Source organism: Zootoca vivipara, chromosome 15 (genome assembly GCF_963506605.1).
Source record: "Zootoca vivipara chromosome 15, rZooViv1.1, whole genome shotgun sequence".
Lineage (NCBI taxonomy): Eukaryota > Metazoa > Chordata > Lepidosauria > Squamata > Lacertidae > Zootoca > Zootoca vivipara.
In genome coordinates this window covers 4,847,031-4,859,288 of record NC_083290.1, presented here as the reverse complement: position 1 = coordinate 4,859,288, position 12,258 = coordinate 4,847,031, and the positions used below count along the sequence as shown (strand labels likewise).

Sequence of the window (12,258 nt, the reverse complement as noted above, 5' to 3'; positions counted from 1 at the left end):
AGAGGTGTTCGTAAACCGAGGTTCCACTGTATATGCATTACATTTATATCCCACCTTTGCTCCAAGGAGCTCAAGGTGGCCTCCTCACACAGCTTGGGAACAACAGTCATTTATTTGGACTCAATCGATTTTTAAGAGGCAGTTAAAGACGTCAAAGAGCACATACCGGCTTGGAGGATACAAAGGACATCAGCTGCTTCCTCCAAATAAACAGGGCTCTCAAAGAGCTCCGACGATTTGAAAAAAAACTCAGTGTTGGCCTCGGCCACCTGCAAAGAAAAGCTGTATTTAGAAGGGCTCTTTAAAACAGAACACACACCAGTTGTGAGGCCTGGGAACCAAACACCCAGGGAGGGCAGATTTTCAGGCTTGCGGGATCTTCTTTCTTCGTGTTACTGGTAACCCAAAATGCACCAACCAACTGAAGGCTGGTGCAAAAGATATAAGCTGAATATTAAATAATTCTGAGTCCAGGAAATTTATTCTAACTACCATTTTAAAAAATCCTCATACCAAACCGTATTATAAATGTGAATAACCCCCACTTCAGAATTCAGATTACATTTACAGCACAATAGAAATAAATAATATTCTGTTTGACTATAATACACATAGTTCTATTTTTTTCTTTTACTGTTTTCCTTCTTTTAAAAAACCTATAACCAAAAAAATGACTCCAGTAATGAGATCCAAGTTTCAATTCATCTAACACTTCTTCAGTTGATCCTGCTTAACCTTAAAAAGAACACACCATTTTATATGTAGTTGGAACTGTTCTACCAGATTCCCTCCTATTTATAAAATCAATAAACCAATCCCAGTTTGCCAAAAAAACTGTCTGTCATTCTTGGACCTCTCATTACTTGAAATCTGTGAGACTACCAAACCTGAACTGAGCTCACAACCCTTCCACGCAAAAATCCACTGATGGTTATTTTACCCACCCCAACTTTATTCGTTTCAGCGGTACGCTGAAATATTGTATTTTTGTGCTAGCAGGGGAAGGATCCTGTCATTGCCACTGCAAAAAAACCACAGCCAAAAAACCCTGCCAAAGTATTTCAAATCAGTCTGGGTATCTGCCAAACAATTCTTTAAAAAGCAAAGAAAAAGAAGAAGAATCTTGTACAAATTAAGAAGCTCCTTAAGGCAGGGGGAGGGAAGAAACTCACCTTGTTCATAATTGCCAGCAGTTCACTGAGCACAAGGCGGAGGCGCCGTGGAGAATCGCTGTGTTCAAACTCCAGGGTGAGGCCATGTTGCAGTTGAGACACCAAGATGCTCTCGCCACTTCCCCCTCCAAGCTTATGCCTAGCAAGAGGATAGAACACACAGCTGCTCAAACAAGCAGCATATCCCCCTCCAGAAATACCTCACCCAGGGCTAGAAACTTGTGGCCCTCCAAACACCGCTGGGCTACAACTCCCATTATCTATGATTTTTGAAGCCCCCTCAGGTTCCCAATCCCTGGCTTGCTCCTTTTGGTTACCTAAGCTGTTGCTCCTTGTTGGCATCCTGTTCCAAAGCGTGAAAGTCCACAGACAGCAAGGCTACGATGGAGTTGACAGCTTCCACTCCAGAAAGCAAGCGAAGGATCAGCTTTTTGTCCTGGGCCCAGCCCTGACTCTGATCTGCTGGAGCACACAAGGCCATCCGCACCAGGCAAGGCAGCAACAACCGGAGCTCTGGATCACTCAGGGCCGCTAACCGCACAACGTCTACTTTCTGCATGGCTTCGAAAGCATAAGGGCTAACGAACTGCAGTGCCGAGCAGTCCGCCATTTCCCCAGGTGACTGGAAACCACAATACCGCAGGAAGCTAAGCAGGCAGTTGCTGGGTCAGGTGGCAGTTGGATGAAGATCCAAAATTCCAGGAAATTAACTATTAGTCAGCAGGTGCTAGTATATGGTAAAATCTTAGGGACTAGCAGCTTTAGGGCAGGAGTTTTCAGAGGCAGCAGCCTACCTCAACAGATGCACGTAGAGAACAAAAAAACTGCCAGTTTCATCTCTAAACACAGGCTGCAATTCCCTGTAGGATAAAACAAATCAGGACAATAAGAATACAATGTGCAAAGGTAATACAGGAATGCAGGATGCTCTTTCATGTGTTTATGTCATGAGTAAATAGCAACCCCCCAAGAAACAAAATATACTTTGTCCAATTATCCTAATTTTTAACGCCCTAGAATAATCTTTTTCTAATTGTTGTGGTAAAGATGGTTTGTTTAGGGTGATTTACTGGATCCCCCTGAAACCGAGGTGCTGATGCAAGGGGGGGGAGAACTAAGCAAGTTTTCAAGCTACACTACAGAACTTCGAAGCCTTCTACATTACCCTGACAAAGCTATTAATAGCATCATTTATGCTAAAGGTTTCCCTTGGAAGGTGAGTGCTACATTCCCTCTAGCCCACGTCTTATTGTAACTAATAATAATGCAATCCTAACCATGTCGATTCAGAAGGTGCACCGAGTTCCATGGGGCATACTCCCAGATAAATAGGGTCTGGTCTACAGTAATTACAAAAATCTCATATTCTTCCCCTATTTATCCCGGTCACTATTTCCCTCCCATTTGTCTCTCATGTGCCCATCCGTAGATCATTAACTCTCCTCTCATACTTTGCAAAGCACCTGGGTGGAGTTTTATCAATGAAGTTATTTTACAACATCATTTTAACTGAGCATGCAAAGGGTAATCCCCTCCGTCCTTCAGTTAGGGGTGCAAAAAAAAAGGTGGTGGGGAAATTAGGCAAAGGCTGAGAGGTAGTGTCGCATAGTGGTTAGAAGGTGCCGTCCCCAACCTGGTGCCCCTCCAGACGTTGCTGAACTACAACTCCCATCATCCCTGACCACTGGCCATGCAGTGGCTGATGGGAACTGGAGTCCAACAACACCTGAAAGGCACCAGGGCATAGTTGCCAAGTACTCCCTTTTTTTTTAAGGGAAATTCCCTTATGCTGAATAGGCTTCCTCGCGAGAAAAGGGAAAACTTGGCAGCTATGCACCAGGGTGGGGCAGGCCGAGTTAAAAGTGTTGGACTGGGAAGAGCCAAGTTTAAAATCCTCACCCTGCCATGGATCCCGTTGGCTGATCATAGATAAGCCAGCCATTGTGTCAACCTGACCTACCTCACAGGGTTGTTGGGAAGATAAAACGGGGAGGAAAAGAGCCATGTAGGCTACCAGAGGAAATGCGAGGTATGAATATAATATAATAAACTGATAAATAAATGACACTGAAGGAGCAAAAGCAGGAGAGCGATAGAGGAAACGGGCTGTGCCTAAGGAAAGAACCCAGGCGTCTCAGATAAATGGGAAAAGGGGGGGAAATGGGAACCCAGGTGTACAAGCCCTACCTAGGAAAGAGAAGCAGACCCACCTGCCCACCCCGACCCAGAAACAACCACACACCTCCGCGCACAACCTTATGAGACACTACTTCCGGCAGAGTAGCGTCATTTCCTCCCAACAATAGCCGGCGCCAAGCAATCCGGGCTGCGCCCAACTTCCGGCGCGGAGAATGACGATAGAAAGGCCCTCCTTCGTGAGGGCGAAAGTGACTTCAATCACGCTCTCCTCTATTTCCGCCCGGAGTTCAGTGCTGGCCAGCTTGTAAGACAGCAGCAAGGGGCTAGCTAGCCCTTGTTGTTTATTAATGGTCATTTTAAAGCGTTTATGCAAAAACGAGAACTCTCCCAAGGTGACTTAGAAGGGAGAAATGATTCTGGGCTACAGCCAACACCTATCATATTCAAGAGTAGACCCATTTAAATTAACAGGACGACGGGACTTGCGTTGCTTCCTTCATTTCAGTGGGTATAACTTTTAAGTTGGATACGATCCCACACTAAATGGAACAAAGCTAATAAAAAAGAAGCAAATAAAAAATCAGAAGTAGATGCGGATAACAGCTTGTTATCATTTAAAACGGAGTCAATTTATTTTGCACGTCTATTCTATGCATTAAAATCTGTATAAATGTAATGAGAAATGAGAAGGGCGGCAGTCCAGGGTGAGGTGTGGTGTAGAGAGTGGTAGTTGTGAAGATGAGATATCACTCCATTTGCGGTTTATTCTGGAGAGAAGAAAGTGTTCCTAAGGATGAAGGAGCCAAGTGGTTTCTTTCCATGTGATGGCTAAATTTCAAGTAGCAAAACACTGCAGGAACAAGAGAGGAACATCTCAAGGGATTGTAGGTGCCTAAGCCTAAAAGTAGTTCAGATATTTTTGTCCTCCATTCAGGCCATCAGGAATTTAAAAGTACTTTATATATGGACATAATAATGGGATATTTTAGCCCACTTACGGTGGAACTATTGCCCAGACTAGAGTCCAGCTCCTATCCATCCCGAGCAGCATGGCCACTGAGCAGGGATGATGGGGAATGGCTTATGAGGAACGGCTTAGGGAGCTGGGTATGTTTAGCCTGGAGAAGAGAAGGTTAAGGGGTGATATGATAGCCATGTTCAAATATATGAAACGATGTCATATGGAGGAGGGAGAAATATTGTTTTCTGCTGCTCCAGAGAAGCGGACACGGAGCAATGGATTCAAACTTCAAGAAAGAAGAACATTAGGAAGAACTTCCTGACAGTAAGAGCTGTTCGGCAGTGGAATTTGCTGCCAAGGAGTGTGGTGGAGTCTCCTTCTTTGGAGGTCTTTAAGCAGGGGCTTGACAGCCATATGTCAAGAATGCTTTGATGGTGTTTCCTGCTTGGCAGGGGGTTGGACTGGATAGCCCTTGTGGTCTCTTCCAATTCTATGATTCTATGAAACTGAATGTCAACATCTGGACAGCCAAAGATTTCCTATCCCTGTTTCAAGTCATTGCTGCTAAAATGCTGTTTTAAACATTAAAAATATGATCTGCTTTGCCACACTAATATTTTGAGTAGCTCTTTGTCTTTAGGGTGGTGGCCGCCTTCTGTCCACCTTGCGTAAGAGAGTGGATGCACAAGTCACAATGTGGTCCAACAAGCTATCCTAGTTTATAGGATCCTCTTTCTAACTTTCTGTCACCATATGTCTGAGCAATGACAGGAGAGAAAGATACATGAACAACTTTGCATAAATCAGTGTGTTTTATTCTGCTTTTGCTAGTTACAATCGCGGGAAAGAGAACTGAATCTCTGCCTTTTGGGGAATTTTATTCACCTACGATTCTGAGGTTCCACCAAGCATTTCAAGAACATCTCTGTAATGTAACCGGAAAGGGCTCTGGGCTTTTAAAAATAACAAAGCTGGATTCTGTGCCATCTGATCTCACACGTGTGGCTGGCTACTTCTTACCTGGTGGCTTTTAAGAAGTGTAGGGCTGAACATGTTCTACCTCCACTGAGGATAAAGCTATCTATAGCTACTAGCTATGGTGGCTATGTCTTACCCCCCAGCATCAGAGGCGGTGTACTTCTAAGAACAAGTTTCTGTTCTGCTTGTGGGATTCCTATAGGTATGTAGTTAGCCACTGCGAGAACAGGATGCTTGGTGAGGGGGACCTTTGTTCCTATCTTACAGTCACTAGGCCCCAGTGGCAAGCATTATGGTGATGGTGTGATGTGTTGCTTAAGAGCATGGGTAGGCAAACTAAGGCCTGGGGGCTGGATCAGGCCCAATTGCCTTCTCAATCCGGCCCACAGACGGTCTGGGAATCAGCATGTTTTTACATGAGTAGAATGTGCGCTTTTATTTAAAATGCATCTCTGGGTTATTTGTGGGGCATAGGAATTTGTTCATTTTCATTTTTCAAAATATAGTCCAGCCCCCCACAAGGTCTGAGGGACAGTGGACCGGCCCCCTGCTGAAAAGGTTTGCTGTCCCCTGCTTAAGAGTGTCAAAGTACAGTAAGACTAGGGAGATCCCAACTCTCAGGCAGCAAAGGCCACTGAGTGGCTTTGGGCCAGCCGCTAGCTGTCTCAGCCTAACCTACCTCATAGGGAAGTTGTGAGGATGAAGTGAGGGAGGGATCAAGTATGAATACTGAGACTAGCGGAACGAAGATTGGATAAAAGGGGGGGAGGGGGGAAGTTCTGATTCAGGAACCAACCCATACAGACAATTGTCACTTTTAAGGTCATGTGAAGTTGTTGTTTTTAAAAAACAAAGAGACGTCACAATGAAGGAAGGCTTCATGAATAATTTATTCCATTTGAATTTTTTTTAAAAAGTATAAACCTTTTTCCATTTCCTCAATCACAATTTGTACAACTCAGTGTTCATGGCATTCTGCAACAATAGTGTTTGTTCCTTATTTTTATTGTATTTTTTTGTTATCATAATGTTAAATAAAGAGAGAGAGAGAGAGAGAGAGAGAGAGAGAGAGAGAGAGAGACTTGGACCATTAAATGTCACTGCTGAATACGAACTTAAGAAATCTCCTCTTCCTCCCCCTGTTAAAGTGACCCAGCTTTTTAAAAGAACATTTATGAAACCAACATGTCCAGTAACGATGCCACAACTTTTAAAACGCAAGTAAGTGTTTCCAAGGTTCTCAAATCCAGTTTATTTGGAAAACCTACTAATTATACATTAAAACTTTCCTGAAAAGTTTGACCCTGAGGATTAACTTTTTCAAAGTGAAATTTTACTCCTTTAGAAACAGATGCAAAAAGGGCATTTTCTATATGTGATTTGGGATCCTTAGACTGAAGTTATTTTCAAAGGTGGTAACATTTTGTCATCTTGAGAAATTTATTATTATTATTATATTTATTTTGTGTCAGGACAGCTAATAGCAGAAGTGGCCTAATTGACAAAGCAAGCTGACAAGAAGGAAAACCCAGCCCAAAGCAATGCTGTCTGCATACATGGCTAAGAATTAACAAAATTATATTCTGTGCCAAATGACTGGTGCACAGCTAGCTGAAGGGCACAAGGGCGTTTGGAATAGGATCAAAATCTGAGTGTTTTCCAGTAACACATTTTGATATTGCAGTAAAGACAAAATATGCTTCATTAAACACACCTGTGAGCTTTCTGTAATAACGCAGGGCTTTGAAAAATAAGTCACCAAGAGCAGGCAAATACCAAAAAAAGGAGCAAAGTTAAACTGTGCCATACAGATGGATGTGTAAGATGAGAGGTTTAAGAAACACTTGCAGAAAAGGGTGTGCATCTAAGGCCACAACTGTGGAAACCAAGCAATTTGAACGTAAGTTATACCTCACGCTGGCTAGGGATTTGCAGAAATACTACCACTCAGCTGCCTTCTGACCATCCATGCGAAGTGTGCACATGCCCTGTGAATTGATAAATCAGCACTACCAATGAATTAAGAACTCAATGAGGCCTGCAAGGCTTTCCCCATCTCGGCCATTTCATCCATTTAAAGCTGTCCACAAATCGAAAGATAGATGCCCATGTTTCAACTTCCTAGCCTTTTTGAAAAACATTCCAATCCTTTCTATGTTTTAGCTCAAAATGAATTTTCTCTTTTCTGTCTAGGGAGGGGGAGAGACAGAGACACAGAAAGAGACAGAGACAGAAACTGTGTGTTTTAGATTTCGGCAAGCTCTGGCAGGTGGCACTCTGGCCCAAGCATTGCTTTCATTTGCAAGATAAGACAAGACATCCTACTCTGAGCAGCATCCAAAATGGGGGTAGTCCTACACCAAGGTGATTTGGCAATTCTGCTATTTAGTGTTTTGCAAGCTGGAACACCAGTTGTGAGCCTTAACAAAATGACACAGAAATCTCAGCATTTCAAATGGATTCACACAGAAATCCTCAAAGCATTGTGTAGTATGTATGGGACAAACAGAAAATGGAAGCAGAAGCCTTTGGATGGCTTATAAGTAGGAACGATTTATTTTGAAGCAATACTATAGCTCAATGAGAAAAAAAAAGTTAAATAACCTTTCCATAGGTACAAGATAATGCCATGTGGTGTTGTGCTTTGTGCTTTTTAACCTAAAATGTGCTGGGGGTTTCCATAACTGTTTCCAACTGTTTCCAGCTGTTCAACTCCTTTCCCCTGCCATTTTCTTGAGTCCAGACAGGTCCATCAACAGCTAATCCTAACCCCAACACCCCTTGGATGCTTCCATGGCAATTAATTTAAATCTGATTTCTACGGGCATCTTATTCCCTAAGGCCAATTGTCCCACCACTGTGCAATGATCATTTAAACAGGTAAATGGCAGAATCTCTGGTCAACCTGATCTTCCTGAAATGGACCTACTATGAACTTAGCTCCCTAGTCAACAACACACAGTGCATTCTGGAGTTTTGAGGACTTCTGTGCAATCTCAGTGCTACAAGCAAAGTCATGGCGCAGCCAAGTGCATTTAAGTTCCACTGGTTTAAGTGGGGAAGTTTAAGCACACATTTAAAGCTCTCCGACTGAACTCCCATAAGGCTTGGAAAGTACTCAATGCTGACTGACTCATATTCTGCTCTCTAAGCTAGGCAAATAATTTTAGCACCACTCTTTAGGGAGGTGGAAACATCTGGAGAGTATCTGCCATTAACAGATACTTGAATATCAAATACAGGTGTACACAGAGAGAAAATGCAATGCAATAAACAGCAGAAATGTAAAATGCAACCCCAAATATTTAAAATTTGTATGTGACTCTGTTGCACTTACTTTGAACATCAATTCCTAATTTAGGGGGGCAAGTTTTTCTTCAAAAAGCTCACCCCAGTGATAAGAGATGCAGATCTTTTTAATACCTGCACTTACATCATCATATAGTATTAGCACATTGAAATGTTAATCGCTCCCATCTTGCAACAAAATAGGTGGTTTTTCAGTCAGCTCTCTGTAAAATTTTAAGATGAACAGGAAATCTTCATCAATTCTACTTAAGTTGCACACCAAGAAAAGTTGCTGCTAGTGCTTACTGCCGCCACCACTGATATACTCTAATAAGAAATCCAAAGTTATGTTTGTTCACAGAAAAAGAAATGCTTTCAGGTCTTAACAGGTTGTACATACTTCACATGATTTCAAAAATACTTGCAAATTGTGGTACTTTAGAAAGAAAGAAACTGGGTATTACGAGGGGGGGTTGAACACTTGGGATAGTAGGGCTGCAATCCTAACCCCCTTACCTGGGAGTAAGCCCCACTGAATTCAATAGGACTTACTTCTGAGTAGACATGGTTAGGCCTGCACTATAAAACAGGGTCTGTGAGACATTTTGCCCGACAAGTTGGCGACCTTTGCTGGACCGACAAGTCTGGACCGTTGCTCACCAAACCTCAAAAAGCGAAGCCGAGCAGCAGCAGGTGGCTGGTGGTGGGAACAACTTTCCTAAGGATCCCACTTACCGCTGACGTGGCTGCCTCTGCTTCCACGAGTGCTTCCACTCGGGTGGAATATGGTGCCCTAACACAACCTGCAAAATAACGTCCAGATTCAATATTTGTTGATGGAAACACAGCTTCAGGGCAAAGCTTGCACGGCAGAAGACCTTCAGTTGGATGGGCACAGTAATTCTGAAAGCGGCAGCGTGCAGATATGAAAAGGGGAGGGATCAAAGCAGTGCCTCCTGGAAGGCAAGGAAGCAACTCAAGACTGGATACATGGGTGGAGAAGGAAGGCGAAAGAAGCCGGCGGGTTCACAGGCAGAAGGGAGGAGGAGGTGGGAGTGGCGTGCAGAACAGTTCACTCGACCTTTTCGTGCCCGCTCCCTTGGCGTTTTACCGTGCTGGAACCTGGATTTTTATTTCAAAAGGGGAGCCCGAAACTTCCATTACAGAGCGTCAAAACCAATAAGATTAGAACAAGAGGCCTGAGAAAGGGGGAGTGGGAAAGAGGAGAGAGAGCAAAAGAAAGGAGGTTGTTCTCTCATTAGTGGAATCAAGTTCAAACACCAGAATTCACTGAGAACCTATTTACACCATATTCCAATTCATATGCATATCAAAGCTTAGAATCAAAACTGATTGGGTTTTCCTTGGTTTTTGTTTTTTTTAAAGTAGTATGTATAAAGTAGCTAAAGTTGGGCTAAAATTCCAAACCATACAAGGAGGACAGTAAGGGTAGCAGTGGCTGCAGTTTCATGGTAATTTAATCCAAACATGGAGAAGGTTGAATGGGATCCTAGTGATGAACCCCAAAATACTTGGAAGATGAAAGTGACACAGCTTCATTGAAGGGAAGGGCATTTTTAAAAGGAAGAAGAAGAAGAAGAAGAAGAAGAAGAAGAAGAAGAAGAAGAAGAAGAAGAAGAAGAAGAAGAAGAAGAAGAAGAAGAAGAAGAAGAAGAAGAGGAAAGTGTCGCGATTTCATCGAGTGACACAGATTTTCTCTTGGCTAAAACGCACAGGTGGAAGAGCAGGAGGTCCTTGCAGCAAGCACACCCTCCTTGCTTGAAAAATGGGAAGAGGCCTGAAAAAACTAGTCTCGGCCCTCAACAAAAATACAAAAAAAAGTAAAACAATTTATTATTATTATTATTAATATTATTATTATTCTTTTTTAAAATTCTCACTACAAGTTAAACCACCTAACAATATCACTTCTTTTAATATATTGCCATTATGTTAACTCTGCAAAGGTGTGATATAAAATTGCTGTAAGACCCGGTACCTTTTTTTTTCTCTTCGATTTTATATAAACACAGTGAACTTCATTACTGTACATGTATAATCTGCAACTACAGCTTAGCTGTAAATCTCCCACACACAATGGCATGGACATTTATATCCCTCCCGCCCCAACTCCTATATTCCCCCATTAAACTGTACATCAAGACCAAATACAAATTTTACTGTCCCCATACCCTCAACCCCCCCCTTACAAAAAAATAATACTCTAAAAGCAAACCTACCGCAACTTTCAATTAAGACGATTACATATATATTTTTAGACCAATTGCTTTAAAGCAAGAAGGCAGTATAAACCTTCTAGGAAATTTTTTTTATAAAAGAGGTTAAGAAATATAAGACAATTTATACATTTAAAAACGTACAATAAATAAGAGATGCAGGCATTTTTTTTTGAATACTAGGTACTATAATCCGATACAAGAACATTGCAGTGTTCCAAAAGCATTCGACAAATTCTGGTTTTTTTCCTTCCTTGTTTGTCTTCTTATTGTCTCCATGCTCGTACTTTTTAAAATATTCATTAAACATGGCTGGGGCCTATGGCTCATATACTCTTCACAAATACTGTGATGGGGTGGGGTTGGGGGAGAGAGAGAATGGTTACTTTGCTACTAAAAAGATGTGTTATAATACATTTCGACTGATCAATTCACCACTCCAATCAGTCTGGTATAGGCAAAACACCAACGAAAGCAGGGGGCAAATGGAGAATTAAACACTTGGGCTATGCAGTCCCCACCGCAAGTCAAAACCAAATAGTTGCTGGAAGTGACCAAAAATGACATTCCCCTCCCTCAAATCACAAAAAAAATGACTTGCGCAGAGAATAATTAACTTAGTCCTGCAGCGAAATAATCCTTTCCCTTTTTGTTGTTGCTCTGGTTGTTGTGTTTTTCTTCTCTTTGCCCAGTTCAGATAAAGATCACAGCATATTCATGATAAAGTTATACAACTGATTCAGCACCACAAAGTGAACTGGGAGACACGACCGCCGGTCTTGGGTCGCAGGATCACAGGTTAGCCAGGAAAGTGCGTTGTACTGTTCCAACACAAACCTGGAAGAAGGAAAGAAGGGAACAAGGACCAGCCAGGAAGTCATTATTGGGAAGGCTTTGCCGTTTTTCAGCACAGGTCACAAGGAGATAATTTATTAACCCACATTTCTGTTAGCAGAGGAGATTATAGTAAGAGGCAAGATAAAAATGCTTCACTTCCAGCTACCCAGATGCATATAGCAGGGAGGAGCTGCATGTATGGGAAGGTTGGAAGCCGGCCAGGGGATAGACACATTCTCACTCAACCCAGGTGGTGCAAGGAAGCCTTCTTGAGCTAAAGCGGCCTACTCACAAGAAGTGTGAACAGTTGTAGGTTGTATTCAACTAAATCCTACTCAGAAATAGACCCAGTGAAATGAATGAATGTGGGGTTTTTTTATGTTTTGAGATATAAAGATATATGTGTCTGCACAATGCACACACACATTACCTGCCCTATTGGTCTTGGTCCATTAGTAAGATAAATGATTAGAAGAGCTTCATAAGACAACCTGAGAATTTCTCAGTGCTGAAGGATATATTAAAATAAATTCAATGTACTGTGCTGTGTAAATGAGCGTATAAGCAAGAGAAAACTACCGGCAGATTGTAGCAAACTTCATGGCTATAATAGCAGAATTGCACTTCTAAAACAACGAATCCTGTA

At 42.3% G+C, this 12,258-nt stretch overlaps 2 protein-coding genes across 5 annotated transcripts in view; both read right to left on the bottom strand.

Annotated features, from left to right (window-relative positions):
- Positions 1-3,496, bottom strand: part of INTS2 (integrator complex subunit 2) — a 28,061-nt gene extending 24,565 nt beyond the window's left edge. The window contains exons 1-4 of one of the 4 annotated variants that reach the window (XM_035139698.2): positions 3,415-3,496; positions 1,490-2,032; positions 1,173-1,311; positions 167-269 (exon numbers count right to left, since the gene is read on the bottom strand). In XM_035139698.2, coding sequence (XP_034995589.2) covers positions 167-269; positions 1,173-1,311; positions 1,490-1,782 — 535 coding nt within the window. In that variant the 5' untranslated portion in view covers positions 1,783-2,032; positions 3,415-3,496. The other 3 variants (XM_035139700.2, XM_060283066.1, XM_035139699.2) reach the window with 3 other exon arrangements.
- A 4,287-nt stretch (positions 3,497-7,783) lies between these two features.
- The window catches only part of MED13 (mediator complex subunit 13), a 104,754-nt gene continuing 100,279 nt past the window's right edge, over positions 7,784-12,258 (bottom strand). Inside the window, exon 30 of the mRNA XM_035139697.2 lies at positions 7,784-11,612. Coding sequence (XP_034995588.1) covers positions 11,480-11,612 — 133 coding nt within the window. The 3' untranslated portion in view covers positions 7,784-11,479. The remainder of the gene's footprint in view (positions 11,613-12,258) is intronic.